General features: G+C 36.4%; 1 protein-coding gene across 2 annotated transcripts in view; it reads right to left on the bottom strand.

Annotated features, from left to right (window-relative positions):
- TENM1 (teneurin transmembrane protein 1) overlaps nt 1–22,151 on the bottom strand; it is a 795,886-nt gene that overhangs the window by 193,170 nt on the left and 580,565 nt on the right. Inside the window, exons 13-15 of one of the 2 annotated variants that reach the window (XM_081563742.1) lie at nt 9,477–9,662; nt 7,858–7,881; nt 5,841–5,987 (exon numbers count right to left, since the gene is read on the bottom strand). In XM_081563742.1, the coding sequence (XP_081419868.1) occupies nt 5,841–5,987; nt 7,858–7,881; nt 9,477–9,662 (357 nt within the window). The remainder of the gene's footprint in view (nt 1–5,840; nt 5,988–7,857; nt 7,882–9,476; nt 9,663–22,151) is intronic. The other variant, XM_081563743.1, reaches the window with a different exon arrangement.

Genomic DNA, 22,151 nt, shown 5'->3' with positions numbered 1-22,151 from the left:
ACCACTTATTTCATAATGCTTCTTTTCCCCACTGACTTCTGATGCTGGTTTTATCATATAGTAAATGCTTGTACTGGGGTGTGTTCCTGAGGTTTTATTTGGTTGTACTGGTCTGTCTACTCTTACATTAGTACCACTTTATTTTAATTATCATAGTTTAAAATTATTCTTTAACATACGATAGTTCTAGCTTGTTCTCACTATTCTTTGTTTTAGCTATTTTGATTCAGTTAATACAATGGATAAACTTCTTTTCTCATGTCAATTCATATGAGCCTGTGATATATGGTGATTACATTTTCCAAATCCTAAATCAGGACACTAGCTTTATTAACAGCAGTGCTTCCTAAGGCCCACCCGACTTCACACTCCAGAATGTCTGGCTCTACATGACTGACCACACGATTGTAGTGATCCAGTTCATTAAGATCTTTTTTGTACAGTTCTTCAGTGTATTCTTTCCATCTCTTCTTGATTTCTTCAGCATTTACTAGGTCTCTACCGTTTCCGTCCTTTATTGTGCCCACCTTTGGGCAAAATATTCCCTTGATATCTTCAATTTCCCTGAGGAGATCTCTAGTCTTTCCACTTCTGTTGTTTTCCTCTAGTTTTATGCACTCTTCATTGAAGAAGGCATCTTGCCTCTCCTTGCTATTCTTTGGAACTCTGTCTTCAGTTGGATGTACCTTTCCCCTTCTCCCTTGTTTTTTGCTTCTCTTCTTTCCTCATCTATTTGTAAAGCCTCCTCGGGTAACCACTTTGCCTTTTTACTTTTCTTTTTCTTTGGGATAGTGTTGTTCACTGCCTCCTGTACAATATTATGGCCCTCCATCCATAGTTCTTCAGGCACACATAGTTCTTCAGATGGAATTCTGGTAGAGGTATTCAAAACCCTAAAGGATGATGCCATCAAGGTGTTAACACTCAATAGGTCAGCAAATCTGGAAGACCCAGCAGTGGCCATAGGACTGGAAAAGGTCATTCCTCATCCCAATTCCCAAGAAGGGTAAGTACTAAAGGATGGTCAAACCATCGAACAATTGCACTCATCTCCCATGCTAGTAGAGGAGGGCCTGGCAACCCACTCCAGTACTCTTGCCTGGAGAACTCCCATGGACGGAGGAGCCTGGCTGGCTACAGTCCATGGGGTCGCAAAGAGTTGGACATGACTGAGCGACTAAGCACCCATGCTAGTAAGGTCATGCTTAAAATCTTGCATGCTAGGCTTCAGCACTATGCAAACCGACAACTTCCAGATGCCCAAGCTGAGTTTAGAAAAGACAGAAGAGCCAGAGATCAAATTGGCAACATTCGCAGGATCATAGAGAAAGCTAGGGAATTCTAGAAAAACATCTACCTCTGTTTCATCAACTATGCTAAAGCCTTTGACTGTATGGATCATAACAAATTGTGGAAAGCTCTTAAAGAGATGAGAATACCAGACCATCTTACCTGTCTCCTGAGAAACCTATATGCTGGTCAGGAAGCAGCAATTAGAACCCCATATGGGACAACTGATTGGTTCAAGATTGAGAAAGGAGTACGACAGTGCTGTCTGCGGTCACCCTGTTTGTTTAACCTGTATGCTGAATACATCATGAGAATTTCCGGGCTGGGTAAATTAAAAGTTGGAATTAAGATATGTGGGAGAAACATCAACAACCTCAGATATTCAGATGATACCAGTCTAATGGCAGAAAGTGAAGAAGAACTAAAGAGCCCCTTGATGAGGGTGAAAGAGGGGAGTGAAAGAGCCAGCTTAAAACTAAATATTAAAAAAACTAAGATCATAGCATCTGGCCCCATTACTTCACAGCAAATAGAAGGGGAAAAGGTGAAAGCAGTGACAGATTTCCTCTTCTTGGGCTCCAAAATCACTGCGGATGGTTACTACAGCCATGAAATAAGGAGATGATTGCTTTTTGGCAGGAAAGTTATGACAAACCTAGACAGTGTGTTGAAAAGCAGGACATTACTCTGTCGACAAAGGTCTGTACAGTCAAGCGGTCATATACAGTTGTGAGGGCTTGACCATAAAGAAGGCAGAACACCAAAGAATTGATGCCTTTGAACTGTGGTGCTGGAGAAGACTCCTGAAAGTCCCTTGGACTGCAAGGAGGTCAAACCAGTCAATCTTAAGGGAAATCAATTCTGAATATTCATTGGAAGGACTGATGCTGAAGGTGAAGTATTTTGGTCCCCTGATGTGAACAGCTGACTCATTTTAAAAGTCCCTGATGCTGGGAAAGATTGAGGGTAGGAGGAGAAGAGGGCATCAGAGAATGAGATGGCTGGATGGCATCACTGATGCAATGGACATGAACTTGGGCAAATTTTGGGAGATGGGGAAGGACAAGAAGGCCTGGCATGCATGGGGTTGCAAAGAGTTGGACATGACTGGGTGACTGAACAACAACAAAGCAAGACACATGATTAACACATGAAAATGTGGTTACCATAAAGTTAAGTCTTCTCTTCCAAGCACAAGATTGTGCACATGCTGTGTGCTTGTTGACTAAAGGGATACATGGGGTTAAGACATTTGATACAGTTGTGATTTCTGTGGTAAGTAGTTCATATATATACAATGCAAAAGAGAGTTTTCTTTTTTTTGGCATATTAAAAAAATCCAAGTGTTTTTGGTTCTGTTTTTACTGTTCAAGGAGTTCTAAGGTAGCTCCGAGACCTGTGACACCCACATATTCAATGCAGCCCAGTTAGTTACTAAGAGTCACAATGCACTGAATCAGAGTGTAACTAAAGTCAAAGCTGCAGGAAGTAGCAGTAATACTAATGAGTATTCAAAGCTGATTGCAATGCAAAAAAAAGAATCCTGCCATTCTTTAAGTATCAGCAATGATATGGAGTAATGAGATAGCAGCTACTTGAAACAACTGCTTGAAAGTTACTGTAAATTTTTTTTTGGATAGGGAAGATTTCTTACGAATTAACATTAAACAAAATAAGGACCATATTTTTCTCCCCAAAAGGTTCAACTGGTACTTTCTGATTTAATTAAAACTCACACACCTACATGTACAAACAAGTATGCAAATATTAATCATAAGGCATATCCAACCATTCTGGATGGCTGGAAATGAACCCTGCCATTTCATTCTGGATAGTTGGAAAACTGAGACCAACAAATGAAGGGCATTTAATGTATTCTTAGGGGTGCTACTTAAACAGCATAAAAACACATTTATTGTCCAAAATTTTAGTCATGGGACTTTCAGAGGCTATTTAATTCAGCTATTTAATCTATCTTTCCATCTCAAGGAAGAACTGAATATTTATTTGTCATCAGTATCATCTTAATCCTACCAAGGAGCCTCCCCCTCCAACTCCCTAAAGAAACAATCATAAAAATATACTAAAGTCACATTGGGTCTTTCATTTTTGATTCTCACATAGATGCACATTTTTAAAGGAATGTTCATAGGTCAAAACATATTCAGCAACATCTTCTATACCTTTTGTATCTCTGTATATCACAGATATTGAAATTTGATAATCCATTATTTCATCACTATTTAATTGATCCACTCATTAAACATTTTTGACTCTCCTGAGGTAAACTTGAGGCCACAAAAAATGCTTGATAATTAAACATTCAATTATTTTTTAAAAATAAAGCTGTATATTATTAAGGGAGGAAACTTACTGTGGCTCAACACCAAGTCAGAAATTTTACTTGCATAGATTGTTAAAGTATTTTCTGAGTATATCATTTGAATCAATATATCAATTGAGAAATTTCTATTACTACACCTTCAATCCTTTTTGTAAATAAGCAGACCACCTAGGTTTACACCCTGGCTCTATCATTTACCTTCTATATGATCTTGAGCATTTTATTTAACTTCTTGGTGCCTCAGTTTCCTAATTTGTACAGTAGAGTTAATAGTAGTTTCTACCTCATGGAGATTAGGTGAAATGATTCACATAAAGGACTTAGCACAGTGCCTTGTACATTGTAAACACAATACAAGTGAGCTGATATTATTAGTAATTATATTTGGCACCAAACTATGGATTCTGGGACTTCCCTGGTGGTCCAGTGGTTAAGACTGCATTTCCAATGCAGCAGGTGTGGGTTTGATCCATGGTTGGGGAACTAGGATCCCATATGCTGTGTGGCGTGGCCAAAAACAAACATAAAAAAATAGAGACTCTGGGTTATACTGAATATGTAACAAGAAAACAATATAGACAGGATATAATTAAGTGCTGGATTGTATAGTGCATATGATAAACACCATGGTAGACTAGGGTGGTGGATGTCAGGCATCATGGGAGATACAGCTTGAGTTGGAACTTAAATGATGGACTGAGAATGATGTGTGTAGAGGTTGAGTCTTGAAAAAGAAGATTAGTCTTGGTGAACCATAAAAGGCAAGTTAATAGTTGATCAGTGTACCATTTAATTGAAAATCTCACTCTCACCTCCCAAACAAAAATTTTAATTTAGATAGGAAGGAACAGTCTCTTCAGAAAATGGTCTGTTATCCTTGGTGTGTGTGTGTGTGTAAATGTGTGTTGACAGAGTGGTGATTGGTGTAGTTTATCATCTCTCAAGTAGTTCACATGAATTATCTTGTTTAATACTTATAACAACTCTATTAGACAGTTATTATTATCAGCTCCATTTTGAAGATAAGGAAATTGAAGCACAGAGATGGCAAGAAACTATTCCCAAACCCAACAGCTAGAAGTACATAGCAGAGCTCATATTTGAATCCAGAAATTCTGACTTCAAAGCCCTGTGCTCTTAATGAGAAAGTTGCTTCTACTTAAAATTCATAAGGTCTTATAACTTTTCAAGGCAAACTGTTGGCTAGAACAATAAAAGAGGACCCTTTTATGCTCAATTTTGTGTTTAAATGATGATCGCAACCTTATTGTTTGAAGCCCTACGTGCTCAAATGACAAGGTGTGTAATTGTCTAGGCACAAGGAGAAACCTTGAGGAGTCCAACTTAATAACCTACTTCATTTTAAGTTAATATACAGAAATTAGAAATAATTTTTTTCTGTCAATTTCATGTTTTCTTGATTCGAAAGTAAGAGGAAAGTGAGGATTTATTGTTTTAGGCTCATTCAGAAGTGATCTGGGTTGTTTTGTACAATGTATTAGATGACTTTGTTTGCTAGACTAAAATAGAAGCAGTTACCCTGAGGCCTCAGAGCCACATATGGCTTTTTAAAACATGTGCAGCTCTTGAATTAAATATAAAATTTCTACTGTGATTATCTTGCTTCTTGATGCCGTGTCCTTTGAAAGATATGAAGTGCTACTAAAAGGTAAAGACACAAGAGGGAGCCCTAAATAACTAAGAACAAAGAAAACTACCTCATAGTGTATATAGTGCGAGCTACACCAGCATCTGACAGTTTAGACATTGGCACATGTACTTTATATAGCATAATAAATGCCATAGATATGGGAGGTAGCATGGTTGTAACAATTAAGAAAAGAGAAAGTGAAGTCATATAGCCCTGAATTGGAACCTTGGTTCTGTCACTTTTGAGCTGTGTGATCTTGGAAAAGTCACTTACCATTTTCACTCCAAGCATTAGTCTTTCCATTTAATAATAGGCAAAATATTACGTATACCTTATAATGTTATTGTGAACATGAAATGACATATAATACATACAAAGAGTTTGGAGTATTGCCTGGTTACAGTAAATATTCAATGAATTGAGATTCAAAACATAGTATGATCTTATATTGTTTAAACCAAGGATTCCTAACTTCCCCTTTTGGCCAGATTGGTCATCACTGTGCTAGAGGCTGGGATAGTCCTTTCTTATATGAACATTTAATAAATGACTCACCTCCATCATTGTCCAAGTTATCTCCACAAAGCATTTCCATGACAACATTGCAGCCTGTCCCACTCCAACCCACCTGACACACACAGTGCCAACCATTTTGATCCAGGGTACATCGCCCATTTCCAAAGCAGAGCCCCGGGCAGCCATCTGAAAAGACAGCAGTGAGTAACAAATTCAGAGACACCAGAATGAGATTGGCCAACGATGATGTATCTGCCCATAGGGAAAAATCGAATCATCTGGTGAGATGTTGAGATGAGGTGTTAAATAAATGGAAGAGGGGCTTGCTTGCTTATACCACCTTCCCAGGGAACTTGTTATCCCTTACTCTGCTGTGCTTTTCCTTAGAGAGCCAATTAAACATTATTAATGCTAACCCCAATTCCCAACCTCTGATTCAGATAGGATAAAAACTATGATGGGGACAAGAAATGAGTTTTGTTTCTTTTCAAAAAAGGTATCTCCTCATTTCAGTCAAAACTGGATGGATGATATTGTATCCAGTTATGCAAAAAAGGTGGGAAAAGACAGCCATCTCTAGGAAGAAACACTTCTCCTAACTACTGCCACTTTGTGCTGATTTTTCCCTAGTGATATGTTGCTTCAGGACTTAGGTATGTTGGCATACAATTCAGATCATACCATTATTGCCCATATGGTGCCTTAGAAATATGCTGCACTTGCTTTACATCATTCCAGCTTTTCTCATCAAGATTATTATTGATCTGAGAGCTAAGGATTGATGTTTTTTTTTTTTTTTTTTTACTTATCTGGTATTTCTCTCATAAGCTAGCATAATAGTATACCTGTTGTCAGTGCTCAACAAATGTTTCTGGAATTAATGTTTGCGAAATTTAGACTTTCAGAATTCTAGGGATAACTGAATGAATATAGTTAAGAGGAAATCATTATGCTTAAATGACTTCTATCCATTGGTAACCCTAACCACAAACACCGATGACGCTCTCTATTTAGACATTTAGTTTCTCAGGGATGACCTACTCTCTGTACCAATGGTTCAGAGGTAAGCTATCCCCAAGGGCAACTCTGCATGTCCCAAGTGCTCACTGGGCAGATGAACAGAGAGAGAAATAAAAGCATATTGCTTCTGGAAATTTCCCCAGTAGCAATACAGGATAAGATCTAGATTTTACAAGATCTAGATAGTCCAATGAATGCTCTTTTCATTTTCTGTGTTTGAAAGAAAATTCCAGAAGTATAAAAAGCAAAAGGATGCTGTTTTTAATCTGTAGAGGCAACCCAGTGTTTCTTGCAAATGGTTTTTCTAGCAACTATCAACAACAGAGGAAGAAAAAAACATGACAGATGGCTGTTAAAAAATATGAAAAGATTATATATATATATATGTTCATCACAAAATAGTATAGGGTGAACATGTATAAGATCAAGAAAGAACTTTATCTAGTTCCAGTCTTAGGCACATACAAAGGATAAAGAGAAACTAGGAATAATTTGAATGGGACATTTTCAACCTTCTGAGGCTGAGGTAATGAAAGGCACCAGCATATCTGACAGAAAAACTCTTGTAGTCTCTATCTAATGCAGATCCCTGGGGGGATGGATGATGAGGTACTAACAGAGGAATAATTCTGCCCTTGTAAGGATACTGTACATGGACATAAAGCTATATTGTTTTGTTAAATAAAAAGTTCAGCTGTCTACCTAAACCTAGTTTATTTAATAATTACTTCTCTGTCAATATAAACAGACACACACACATACAACTCAACATAAAGACAAAGAAAAATAATTCTTAAAACTGCTTAGTGGTCTATTAAACTCTATGGCAAAAAAAAAACACGCTGATATTGGGAAAGCAAATTATTTTTAAGTCTATTATAGCATGAACCTGGCAATATTACACTTAAGATTGCCAAAATTAAAAACAATAACACCACCACCACCACCACCAAAACCCACCGACAATTCCTTTCCCACATGCATATTCTCTGTTTAAAATAATTTTCTCTTATAAAACTAGAGAGAACAAGCTTACCTCGGACAGCATCTAAGTAGTGAGCTAAAAGGGGGGAAAAGAGTGATGGAATGAATTTCTGGGAGACCAAAGCTATACAACAAGTACTAATGGTTTACCATCTGTTGCCTGGGAGGAGAAGAGAAAACTGTGAACACTGAAATGCCTGCAGCTCAAAAGTTGGTACACTGGCCTGTGTAGTTTGTGAATAATATTTTCTTTGGGAAATATATTAATGGCTTTTCTGCAAGGAGCTCTATTAGGCTTCCTAAAAATGTGTCACATTTCATTAAAAGTATAAGAACTGCTTTTTTATATTTCAGTAGTAACTTTCATGAAAGAGCACTAGCTTGAACTTCTTATCACTAATATCTTTAGAAGGGGGGTTCTGGAGTAATCACTTTGGTAATCATCACAAAATTTGAATCCTCCTATGTGAAGGCAATAAACTTACTCTAGTGCAGGAATGTAATTACTTAAGCTGCATCTGAATCTCACCCCTCACCACCTTTTTAATGAATTTTAAATATTTTCCACAGTCATAGAACAAGACTTACTGTACTTTTAGTAGAGTCATAATGCAGTTTATTAAAATTATATGTTATATATATTATACATTACTTTGGAAGGTTCCAACCATTATAACAAAATACTTTCACCTAGAAATGAAAGCTGTAGTATAGTCTAGCGGGGAAAAAGAGCTCACCCATGCTTGCCTTTGCACTGTATGAATTTTCTGTGTGTTCATAGAATGACCCTGGAACATCGTGTGACCCGCTTTCCTTAGCTGAACAATGGGAATCGTACTTGTCCCTCTCTATACACGGGAAACCTTTGTGGCAGATACATGTATGCATCAAGGGCTATATATTTTTTTTTTGAAAAATTAAGTATTTTATAATTGAAACATTAATTAGTGTTTTTTTATGGTGTGAAGACCACATGATACATTAACTATGACATAGACTTTTTTATACCCACAGACTGTTCTCCCAGGCAGTATCCTAAAAATTTGTGAAATTGGTGATGAGGGATGAGACAGCATGGATGCTTTGTTACAAAGTATCTATACTACCCAATAAACAATTCAACACAGATGATCTTTTGATGGTAGGTCAGGAGTAGGCCTTACGCATTAAAGACAGCCCTTAATGATTTTGATGGTAGGTCAGGAGTAGGCCTTACGCATTAAAGACAGCCCTTAATGATATTGAATGGCCACTGATAAAGAAGTCTCATTTAATGAAATGGGACTTAGAGGCAATCTAAGTACTTTCAACCAAAACAATTCATACTTTTCAAAAGGAAAAATGGCCAGTGAATACTACCTTTACAACAAAAGCACTTCTCATTAACTAATGACACTATTCTAATGTATCATCTTTCATATGAGTAACTCAAAACTTTTGAAAGCGGAAAATACAAAGAATACCAAAGTAATGAAAAAGAAAATGGCACAGAAGTAAATAAAATATTATCCTCAAAATAGGAAACCTCCTAGTTAAGGAAACTTTCAAACTTATGGCCAACCCTCCTACTTCTCTCCTCCCATCTCGAAGTCTACAAAAACCCTGGCGACTGATTTGTTAGACTGCTTTACTTTTTCAGTTAATCCAATTTACTTTGTTTAAAGTACTTACCAATTGTGCAGTGGTCGCCTTCCCATCCAGGGCTGCACTCACATTTTCCATCTTTGCATTGGCCATGCTCAGCACAGTGAGAATGACAGGAGCGTTCTTCACACGTTGGTCCAACCCAACCTTCTTCACACTGGCAAATTCCCCTTGAACAGACTCCATGGCTACCACACTCCATGGTACACAGCTCTGTGGGGAATTTAAAGAAGATATATTTACACATTTTATTACAACCAAAGTCTACTCTTTCAAAAACACATTACAATGACCAAAATTTCAGTCTATACCTATATTCATGATGTCACAAAGACTTCTAGCATGTGAGTGAATGTACAAAGAATTCTATTAAAAGAGGTAATTATGTCTTTATGTATAAAATAAACTCTAAATCATTTGAGTAAATCATATTGCTTTTGAGGAGTCCAAAAAATGAAAATAGCATTCAAGGCTCAGAAATTAAGTCAGTGGCAAACAAATGTCAAGTGGTTTTCACTCAAAATTCATTAGGGCCACAGAAATCTTGTTGCAGAGATTTTTGTGATGCTATAAGAAATCACTGGGGAAAACAGACATAACTTCATTCGGGAAGACAGGTTTTACAATCAGAAACTTTCTAATGCAATTCATAATACACAAGAGGTAAAGCTGCCAATGATGGTAATCAACTGGTTTACCTGATCATACTAACAATATTTGCATTTATTTTAAGTATTTAGAATGACCCTTGATTGATTATTATACGTCTTCTTATCTCAAAATGTTATCAAATATTTAGCCAGTGTAATCAATATATATTACCAGCTCTGTCCAGTTTCTCTCTTCTGTCTCCTTGACTTATTTTTTGAGGCACACTGAATATTAATAAAATCATGACAGTAGAAAGCCTAAATAAAAGTTTGGTTAGGCTGTTTGTTGATGAAACTCCCTTGCTGGAGGGGCAGAAGGGAGATAAAAGCCTATCAAAGGAATGCAATAGGTTTGGGGTGATTGAAACAGAGAATATTCTGGAATCCAAGTGAGTTTTATTACTATCTGGATTCATATATTCACTAATTCACTCACAAGTATTCTTTGAGGGCCAAGGTATCATAGAAAGAGTAATGGGCTTGGAAAAAGAATTCTTCTGCATAAAATCTGTGTACAGTTAGACAAACAGTAACATGTTTTCTTAATCTCTGCTCATGTAACTACACAATGGAAGTAACAATATTTATACATGACAGGGCCATTGGGCAGTTTGAGATATATCTTGGAGGTAGAACAAATATGAATTCCTTAAGAGTGGATACAGGAAATGAAGGAAAAGGAAAACATACAAGTCTTGGCATAAACAAAGGGGTGGATAATGCTGCCACTAACAAAATGGGAAATGATGAAAGATCAAACAAGTTAACTTTGAGTTGACATAGAGATAGCCAAATAAAGATATCAATTAAGCAGTAAGATATATGAATTTGATAGGACCAAGCAAGAGATGTGAAACTGGCAGCCATTAGCAAACAGGTGGTATTTAGCATCTAGACTTGAGACATCGTGATATCCTCTAAGGAATGAGTCCTGAGGAGTTCCATTATTTAAAGATAAAATAGAAAAAGAGGAACCATCAAAGCAGACTGGGAAGGAGAGGATAGTGAGTGATAGGAGGAAATTCAGCAGATTGTGGTGTGGTAGTGGTGATTTAGTCACTAAGCCATATCCAGTTCTTGCAACTCCATGGACTGTAGCCCACCAGGTTTCTCTGTCCATGGGATTTCCCAGGCAAGAATACTGGAGTGGGTTGCCAGTTCCTTCTTCCGTAGATCTTCCCAACCCAGAGATTGAACTTACATCCCCTGCACTGCAGGTGGGTTCTTTACTGCTGAGCCACCAGGGAAGCAGCTAAAGGCAAAAGAGGATACTTTTTAAAGAAAAAGGGGGTAGTTATGATGGGGATAGAGTAAGGGGATAAAGTAGGTAATTAAGTAGTTAACCTCACTAGGGGATTGTAAGTAAAGAAAAAAGTATGGGAGACCCTATTAATTTAACTCCATAAAGTTAGTGATCACTCAAGAAAGTAGGTTTGCTAAACCACAAAACCAACCAGGCTTGTTTAACAATAAAACTATACAACAGAAGCAAGAGACATTCCCCCAAACAAAAAAACAATGGTGGCATGAGACCCACATCCTGCCTAGTGAGTTCAGTAAGTTAATGATTTCTAGGACATGCTCCTCTGCACTCACTAAAAACAAAAATATAAGGAAAAGGTGACATTTACTAAAATCTGAGATGATTTACCATTTTTAGCATATGTTACCACCTTTGTGCTCATTTCCATAGCACCATGATAGTCCTGGCTTGACTAGGTTGGGGCAAGAATACTCCCTCACCAAACGTGGAGGAGAAACTGATGATGGAAGTGTGATGTCTATTCAAGAATGAGGAAGAAGGTGGTCTTCCCCCTCCATTTTCCTTTTGACTATAAAACTGTGGCCTACTAAGTTTTCAGGGCAAGGCATCCTCTTGCTCACCTACTTGTAAGCCTCACAAAGGTCCTAGACTAATAAATTACTCCTTAGATATCACTTTGTCTCTCACTGAATTCTTTCTGAGCTGAGACATAAAGAACTGGAGCTCCTTGGAGTGCCCAAAGTGCCACCTAGAGGTTTCAGTTACATGTAAAATATTGCTGAGAGGTCAGTGGGCAGAGAAGTACCCATTAGATTTACCAATATGGAAATTGTTGGCAACTTTAGGAAGAGCTGTATTGATAAAGTAGCAGTTGTAAAGCCAGATTGGAAGAGTGAATAGAAAACTGTGTGTGGGATCACCAGATTGTGAGAAAATTCCAGGACCGAGAAAATACCAAAAAAGGGGGACTTATCCTAAAAAATGGTAGCTCAAGTAGGTTAATCTTGGATTAGCGCCAACATTGTATATCTTGATTCTGAATCTCTGATTGATAATCTGAATTTTAAAATTTAGTTCTTGTAGTGAACTTGATTTTGTAATTATATTCCCCTTAATGGCTTCCCTCAAGACACTAAAAGCTGAAATGAAAGGGCCTTTCTAAGATTAGGGAGCTAAATAGGTCAAAGGCAATCAAGCCAGAGCTGACTGAAGCAATTAGAGGCAAACATTTTGCAAACACTGCTTTATACAACTATAAATTTTAGACACAGAGGAATATCATTTTCTGATAATTTCCTGAAAAGTAGTAGGACTGGATGAATAGCATCGGCAAAATGGCAGACTAGGCTATCCTTAAACCACCTCAACATAAACCTTTAGAAATGTTGAATATAACATAATAATTTTAAAAAATGCCTGTCTTATCTCATGAAAAAGAAAAATTTTCAAATGCCAGATGCAAAGAAGATGCTAACATACAAACATGTAAGCATGTAAGTCAACCCTCTGGCAGCGTAGAGGTGTTATTATATCCAGTAATGACTAGGGCCTTGGTTATCTGTATCCACAAAGGGAAAAGAAATGAGGTCTTTGGCCCATTTAAGATAGGGAGTTGGAGCAGAAACTTCTGCAGAAAGCAAGGACACCCCTTGAAAAACTGCAACCTCAATGAGGTGGGGATTAATAAACTATCCACTAGCCTAGAGAGAGGGCAAGGAAGCATTGACTATATAATAATAATAATTATAAAACTGGGGGATTAGAAAACAATAGTGAAATAAAATATTACCTTATCATATTAGGTGCAACGGAATCCCCTGTGTGCAATATTTCTAAAGCTTTGTATTCTCCAGGAGTTAGGTAAGAGATACTTTGTCAAGTATACATATAAAAATGGAAAAGTGAAGCTCTGTTTCTAGTGATTGTGACCTAAGTAATTTTTACTATTCTCTTCTGATAAGAACTAGAAAATCTAGACAAAACATATTTTAAATTTTGTTGAATATTACTAGAATTCACAAAAGAGTAAAGAGTTACTGGGCCAACTTCTAGGATAAAATGATGACCCAGAGAGGTGTCTGACATTTATAGATGTTTCTCTTCTAGAAATGTCTGTCAGTTCTGGTGGATGCAGCTGGAAGGCTCAAAGGTTGAGCAGAGCTTTTGTCAATCTTATGGGTACAGAAAAAATACTTGTCTAGATAATGGCTAAAAAATTTCCATTACTGAAGCCAAATACATCAAGCCAAATATTGAAGCAAAAGTGAAGGAACAAAAGAGAGAAAAAGACAGATTCACAATTATAGTCAGAGACTTTTATGATTCCCTTTCTCATTAACTGACAGAACAAGCAGATAACTCAGAAATAATATGTAATATTTGAGAATATGACTAACAAATTTGATATAGTTGATAACACAGAATACTGCATTAAATAACTACAACATACACAGAAATTTCAAGTACACAGAGAGCATTTAAAATGTTGACCATAGGCTGGGTTGTAAAGCAAGTCAATGTATTTCTAAGTACTGAAATTATGTATAACATGTTTTCTCCCTACTATGGAATTAAACTTGAAATCAGTAACAAAAGATAATTATAAAATCCACATAATTTAGAAATTAAGAAATAGTCTTCTGAATGAACTATAGAACAGATAAGAAATCATCATGGAAATAAGGAAATATTGTGAAATGAATGAAAATGTCCTCAGTGAAGGACAGAGGAATCTGGCGTGCTGCAGTCCATGGGGTCACAAAGAATCGGAAATGATTTAGCAACTGAACAACAATAACAAATATGTAAAAATTTGTGTAATATAACTCAGTCCATATGTATAGGAAAATTTATAAGATAGAAAGGAGAGCCAGCTGGAAAACAATGACCCAAGCATCCAATTCAAAGAAATTAGATAAAGAAGAGCAAAGGAAAGTCCAAGAGGGTATAAGGAAGAAGATAATAATTTTAAGAGCTAATATTAATTAAATAGGAATAAATAAGTGATAGAATCAACAAAGCCAATATGTGATGATTTGCATAAACTAATAAAATTGATAAACTCCTGGTGGGGCTCACGAAGAAAATACAGAAGGCTGAAATAACTAATATTGGGAATGAAAAAGATGACATTGTTGCAGATTCTTCACACAGAAAACATCATAAGAAGATAGCACAAACAACTTTTTGTCAATACATTTAAAACTGTCAGTGGAATGGACAAATTACCAGAAAAATCAAGCTTACAAAAATGCACACAAGGAAAAAAAAGGAAACTTAGTATTTTCTATAAAAACCTTAATAAACAATGAAAAATATCCCCCCCCACAAAAATTACAGTCTCAGGTAACTTCATTTGTAAATATACCAAAATTTTAAGGAAGAAAAATTACCAATCTTGAATAAACTTTTCCAAAGAAGAGGAAAAAAGAAAACACTTCATAGTGTGTTTATGAGGTCAACATAACCTTGATGTAAAATTCTTACAATGATATTATAAGAAAAAATACAGGCTAATCTCAGTCATAAATATGGATGTAAAAACTCTAAACAAAACATTAACACAGCAAAACTAGTATTACATAACAGGAAATCATATAATTACCCATTTGTATTTATTCTAGAAAAGCAATATTGTTTTAAACTTTGAAAATCAATAATTGTAATTCATCATATATAGAGAGTAAAAGATGAAACTCATATGATCATCTTCACAGATACATAATGAGTATTTGATAAAACACTAAACATTAGTTCATGATAAAAACAGCAAACTAAGACTAAAAGCAACTTTAACTAATAAGGATAAGCTACAAAAACCCCACAGCAAAAACATTATTTAATTATGAGATGTTGAAATCTTTTCTTCTATTATTGACACTGAGCAAAGATGCCTGTGATCATCACTTCTATATAGCATAATTCTTGAGGTGCAATAATGTAAGAAAAGGAAAAAAGAGTATAAAAATAGAAAAGGAACAAACAAAATAATTATTATTCAAGGATAGTATGATTGTGCATATACAAACTACAGAAAGAATCCATATAGATAAATTATTCGAATTAATATGCTTAATAATAATTTTAACACAATATTTGTAAGACCTATATTGGAAAATTATTAAAATTTGTAAGAGAAACTAGAGGAAAAAATGGATAAATGGAAAGCTATAACATGTTTATGAACTTAAAAACTCAAAACTAAAGATGCCAATTTCCCCCAAATTCACCTGCAGATTCAATACACTCCCAATCAACATCTCACAAGTTGTATGTATGTGTTTGTACGTTTATGTGTATAGTGATCAGTCAAAGAAAGGAGCAGAATAAGGTGAAAAGATGTACTCTAGCTGATAGGAAAACATTATAAAGTTACGTTAATTTAGACAGTGAGCATTGGTACAATGGCAAATAGACCAATCAGAGTAAATAGAGTCCTAAAACAGATCCATACATATAAGGATACTTGATTTATGGTAAAGGTAGTATTGTAGGCAAATGAGAAATGACTACTGTTTTAAATGGTTCTGGGAAACTGAATATCCTTTAAGAAAAAATTCATCTCTACCGAATTCTATATACAAAATCAATTCCAGATAAAATGTACTAAAAATAAATTGACAAAGCTTCTAGAACACAACATTAAAAAACAATTTCATGATCTTTAGGGTAGAAATATTTTTTAAAAACTGTACACAAAATGCTAACAATAAAGATAAAAGATAAAATTGGACTATATCAAAATTAAGAACTTCTTTTAATCAAAAGATAGAGTAAAAACATGCTGTCAGTGGTAGAATATATTCACAGTAGTTACCAGGTGTTTCCTATCTGGATAATTCACTGAGTTGTACACCTAGGACTCTTGTTCTCTTCTGTATGTGTCAGTTCAGTTCAGTTCAGTCACTCAGTCATGTCTGACTCTTTGCGACCCCATGAATCGCAGCACACCAGGCCTCCCTGTCCATCACCAACTCCCTGAGTCCACCCAAACCCATGTCCATTGAGTCGGTGATGCCATCCAGCCATCTCATCCTCTGTTGCCCCCTTCTCCTCCTGCCCTCAATCTTTCCCAGCATCAGAGTCTTTCTGTATGTGTATTATGTTTTAATGAAATGTTAAGAAGTTAAAGATAATATGCAAAAGAACATAAACAGAATATATAATTTCCTAACGAGAAATAAGAGGAATAAGAATGAAGATAACATAGGTAATCAGAGAAAAGGCAGAAAAAGGGTAAAAGTCAATGAAAAAATAAATGATGTAAATTGAAGACACAGAAGAAGATTATAGGATATAAATCCAAACATGTCAGTAATCTTAGGATATAAAAACAAATAGAACTTGCAGTTTAAAAGAGTTAGACTCTGGAACTGAGTGAAACAGAAAATCTAGTCTTGTTCTTTCTGTTAATAAGAGGTATGCTGAAACATACTAATACAGAAAAGTTATCAGTAAGAGAAAAAAGCATTGAACTTCCAGATGTTCAAGCTGGTTTTAGAAAAGGCAGAGGAACCAGAGATCAAATTGCCAACATCTGCTGGATCATCGAAAAAGCAAGAGAGTTCCAGAAAAACATCTATTTCTGCTTTATTGACTATGCCAAAGCCTTTGACTGTGTGGATCACAATAAACTGGGGAAAATTCTGAAAGAGATGGGAATACCAGACCATCTGACCTGTCTCTTGAGAAACCTGTATGCAGGTCAGGAAGCAACAGTTAGAACTGGACATGGAACAACAGACTGGTTCCAAATAGGAAAAGGAGTACGTCAAGGCTGTATATTGTCACCCTGCTTATTTAACTTATATGCAGAGTACATCATGAGAAACGCTGGGCTGGAAGAAACACAAGCTGGAATCAAGATTGCCGGGAGAAATATCAATAACCTCAGATATGCAGATGACACCACCCTTATGGCAGAAAGTGAAGAAGAACTAAAGAGCCTCTTGATGAAGGTGAAGGAGGAGAGTGAAAAAGTTGGCTTAAAGCTCAACGTTTAGAAAACTAAGATCATGGCATCTGGTCCCATCACTCCATGGGAAATAGATGGGGAAACAGTGGAAACAGTGTCAGACTTGACTTTTTTGGGCTCCAGAATCACTGCTGATGGTGACTGCAGCCATGAAATTAAAAGACGCTTACTCCTTGGAAGGAAGGTTATGGCCAACCTAGATAGCATGTTTAAAAGCAGAGACATTACTTTGCCAACAAAAGTCCGTCTAGTCAAGGCTATGGTTTTTCCAGTGGTCATGTATGGATGTGAGAGTTGGACGGTGAAGAAAGCTGAGCGCCGCAGAATTGATGCTTTTGAACTGTGGTGTTGGAGAAGACTCTTGAGAGTCCCTTGGACTGCAAGGAGATCCAATCAATCCATCCTAAAAGAGATCAATCCTGGGTGTTCATTGGAAGGTCTGATGTTGAAGCTGAAGCTCCAATACTTTGGCCACCTCATGCGAAGGGTTGACTCATTGGAAAAGACCCTAATGCTGGGTAGGATTGGGGGCGGGAGGAGAAGGGGACGACAGAGGATGAGATGGTTGGATGGCATCACCGACTCGATGAACATGGGCTTGGGTAGACTCCGGGAGTTGGTGATGGACAGAGAGGCCTGGCGTGCTGCAATTCATGGGGTCGCAGAGAGTCGGACACGACTGAGCGACTGAACTGAACTGAACTGAACTGAGAAAAGTACCAAGAAAATTGCGGTAGCTACAATATTATCAGATGAAATAGATTTCAAAGTGTAAGATCATTATGGATAGAGTTATTATATAATGATAAAAGGATGAATTCACCAGGAATAGGTAACAATTGTGATCCTGTAAGAAAATATAGCTTCAAGATATATAAAGCAAACCTTGACATACTTGTAACAAGACAAATTGAAAATTTCACCATCAGGAATAAAAAGATAAAACATTAATGAGGATGTAGAAAAGTTGAATAGTACAATTAACAACTTTAATATAATGAACATGTGTAGAACCCCAAAGCTATGACTACAAATACACATTCTTTTCAAGAACATACAGAATACCCAGAAAACAGACAATTATTAGTTTACAAAGGAAAGCTCAACAAATGGCAAATATTCTACACCATACAGATCATGCTGCTTCAGCAAAATGCACTAAAATTAGAAATCAATGAACAAAAAGCAAAAGCAAAAATGCAGAAAAGTGTTCCTTAAAAATATACTTTAAAATAATTCATGAATCACATAAAAATTATATTGGAAATTAGGAACTGGGTAACAATGAAAATACTATTTATAAAAATTTGTGGGATGCAGCTTAGACAGTAACTTAGAGGAAATTTATATCTTTTCATACATTTAGTAGAAAAGAACAATTGAAAATTAATGAACAAAGCATCCAACTCAAGTAGTAAGAAAAAAAATTACATATAAGTAGAAAGGAGGAAACAATAATAGTAAGAGCTAAAAGTTAATGAGGGGAGAAACAAAGAAACAATAGAGAAGATGAACAAAACCAAAATTTGTGTCTTGGACATGAATAATAAAGTAGAGAAAGCTTTGACAAAATAGAATAAGAAAAAAAGAAAGGAAATGATACAAATAATTATTAAAGTTTAAAATATAAAAGTAAATGAGAAAGTACTATAAACAATTTTATGACAGTAAGTTTGAAATCTTAGATGAAGTAGATGATTTTTCAAGAAAAAAATGGATTTGAGAAGAAAGAGAAAGCCTGGATAGATCTTAAAGACACTGAAAATGGCCCAGATGATTTTACAGGTGTATTTAGCCAAAGAGATGGGCATACCAGACCACCTGACCTGCCTTTTGAGAAGCCTGTATGTAGGTCAGGAAGCAACAGTTAGAACAGGACATGGAACAACAGACTGGTTCCAAATAGGAAAAGGAGTATGTCAAGGCTGTATATTGTCACCCTGCTTATTTAACTTCTATGCAGAGCACATGATGAGAAGCGCTTGGCTGGAGGAAGCACAAGCTGGAATCCAGATTGCCAGGAGAAATATCAATAACCTCAGATATGCAGATGACACCACCCTTATGGCAGAAAGTGAAGAACTAAAGAGCCTCTTGATGAAAGTGAAAGAGGAGAGTGAAAAAGTTGGCTTAAAGCTCAACATTCAGAAAACTAAGATCATGGCATCCGGTCCCATCACTTCATGGCAAATAGATGGGGAAACAGTGGAAACAGTGGCTGACTTTATTTTCTGGGCTCCAAAATCACTGCAGATGGTGATTGCTGCTATGAAATTAAAAGACGCTTACTCCTTGGAAGGAAAGTTATGACCAACCTAGACAGCATATTAAAAAGCAGAGACATTACTTTGTCAACAAAGGTCCGTCTAGTCAAGGCTATGGTTTTTCCAGTGGTCATGTATGGATGTGAGAGTTGGACTATAAAGAAAGCTGAGTGCCGAAGAATTGATGTTTTTGAACTGTGGTGTTGGAGAAGACTCTTGAGAGTCCCTTGGACTGCAAGGAGATCCAACCAGTCCATCCTAAAGGAGATCAGCCCTGGGTGTTCATTGGAAGGACTGATGCTGAAGCTAAAACTCCAATACTTTGGCCACCTGATGCAAAGAACTGACTCATTTGAAAAGACCCTGATGCTGGGAAAGATTGAGGGTATGAGGAGAGGGGGACGACAGAGGATGAGATGGTTCGATGGCCTCACTGACTCAATGGATATGGGTTTGGGTGGACTCCGGGAGTTGGTGATGGACAGGGAGGCCTGGCATGCTGCAGTTCATGGAGTCGCAAAGAGTTGGACACGACTGAGCGACTGAACTGAACTGAACTGAACTTAGCCAAATTTCTAAGAGACAGGTAATCTCTATTTTAAGTCACACCAGAGAACATGAAAAGAGAGAAGACTTCCTGAACTATTGTATGAGACTACTATAATCTAGTTCCAAAATAAGTTGAGAAAAGAAGGAAGGACTTTTTTGTAGCCTAATCTTACTTATAAACATGGATGCAAATATCTTTAATAAAATATCTGGAAAGCAAACCAGATACACACAAATATAAGAAATTACAACAAAGTAAGCATGAATGCTAGGATGGTTTAACTTTTGAAAACCTATTAATATAATTCATTATTGAATTAATCCATTTCACTTTAATCTCATTTCATAATGGATTAAAGAAAAACTATCATTTTATATACAGAAATAGTATTATATAATATTATATATTTATAATATAGTTCCTATTTATGATGTAATCTCTTAGTACAATAGGACTAGATGGGAATTTACCGAATATGATAAAGGTGATTTATCAAAACCCTAAAATAAGCACCAAACTTAGTAATAAAATAACATAGTTCCCTTAAAGTCAGAAGTACCACAATTAACTACTGCTTCTAATTCAGTATGGTACTGGATAACTTAGCTAGAACAATAAAGCAACCAAAATATAAAATGTTTAATGCCTGTAGTAAAGTGTTGGTCACTCAGTTGTGCCCAGCTCTTTGTGATCCCTTGGACTGCAGCCCACCAGGCTTCTCTGTTCATGGGATTTTCCAGGCAAGGATATTGGAGTGGGTTGCCATTTCCTTCTCCAATGCCTGTAGAGGAAGATACAAAACTGAATATACAGGTAAACTATGAAAACAGGAAGAGAGGATAGCAAAGTTACTGTAAACAAGATCAACAGAAAAAATCAGCAGCATGGCTATATATCCAGGCTCCTCCGTTCGTGGGATTTTCCAGGCAAGAATACTGGAGTGGGTTGCCATTTCCTTCTCCCTGGCTATATATCAGGCACAGCCAACTATAAATAGAATGTACAATTTTTTAAAAAAGATCCCATTTATAATAATAACATATCTTTCAAAAAAAGGTTCAATGTCCTTTCATGCAAGAATTTAAAACCTTTTGAATTGAAGAACACATACAAAGACTCAATCAATGGAGAGATATACTATGCTCATGGCTCACAAACCTCAATATCATTAAGATGTTAATTTTCCTCTACTAGCTCTGTAAATTCAATGTAATTACAGTCAATATCCCAATAACCTTTTTCATAGAGCTTGAAAACCTGACCTTAAAATCCATATGAAACAGAAAAGACTAAGAACATTTCAAAGTATATTCATTGATATGTGCATGTGTGTGTGTGTGTCCAACCTAAAAGTACATCAATAGGAAAATGGATATATAAATTTTGGTGTGTTCACACGATGCAAAAAAAAAATACAGAAGTTGAACACAGTAGAGGTACAAAATTGATAAACCTTAAAAACGTACTGATAATGGAAGGAAGCAAGTTATACATATGAAATTTAAATATATGCAGACCAAGATATTTTTATGGATATATATTTATTTGCAAAGCACTTCCAGATGTTCAAGCTGGATTTAGAAAAGGCAGAGGAACCAGAAATCAAATTGCCAACATCTGTTGTATCCTAGCAAAAGAAGAGAATTCCAGAAAAACATCTACTTCTGCTTTATTGACTACGCCAAAGTCTTTGACTGTGTGGATCACAACAAACTGTGGAAAATTCTGAAAGAGATGGGAATACCAGACCACCTGACCTGCCTCTTGAGAAATGTGTGTGCAGGTCAGGAAGCAACAGTTAGAACTGGATATGGAACAATGAACTGGTTCCAAATTGGGAAAGGAGTACGTCAAGGCTATATATTGTCACCCTGCTTATTTAACTTATATGCAGAGTACATTATGCAAAATGCCAGGCTGGATGAAGCACAAGCTGGAAACAAGACTGCCGGGAGAAATATCAGTAACCTCAGATATGCAGATAACACCACCCTTATGGC

Source organism: Giraffa tippelskirchi, chromosome X (assembly GCF_054371585.1).
Source record: "Giraffa tippelskirchi isolate mGirTip1 chromosome X, T2T-mGirTip1v1.2.pri, whole genome shotgun sequence".
NCBI classification, from domain to species: Eukaryota; Metazoa; Chordata; class Mammalia; order Artiodactyla; family Giraffidae; genus Giraffa; species Giraffa tippelskirchi.
This window is presented reverse-complemented; position numbering and strand designations above follow the sequence as displayed.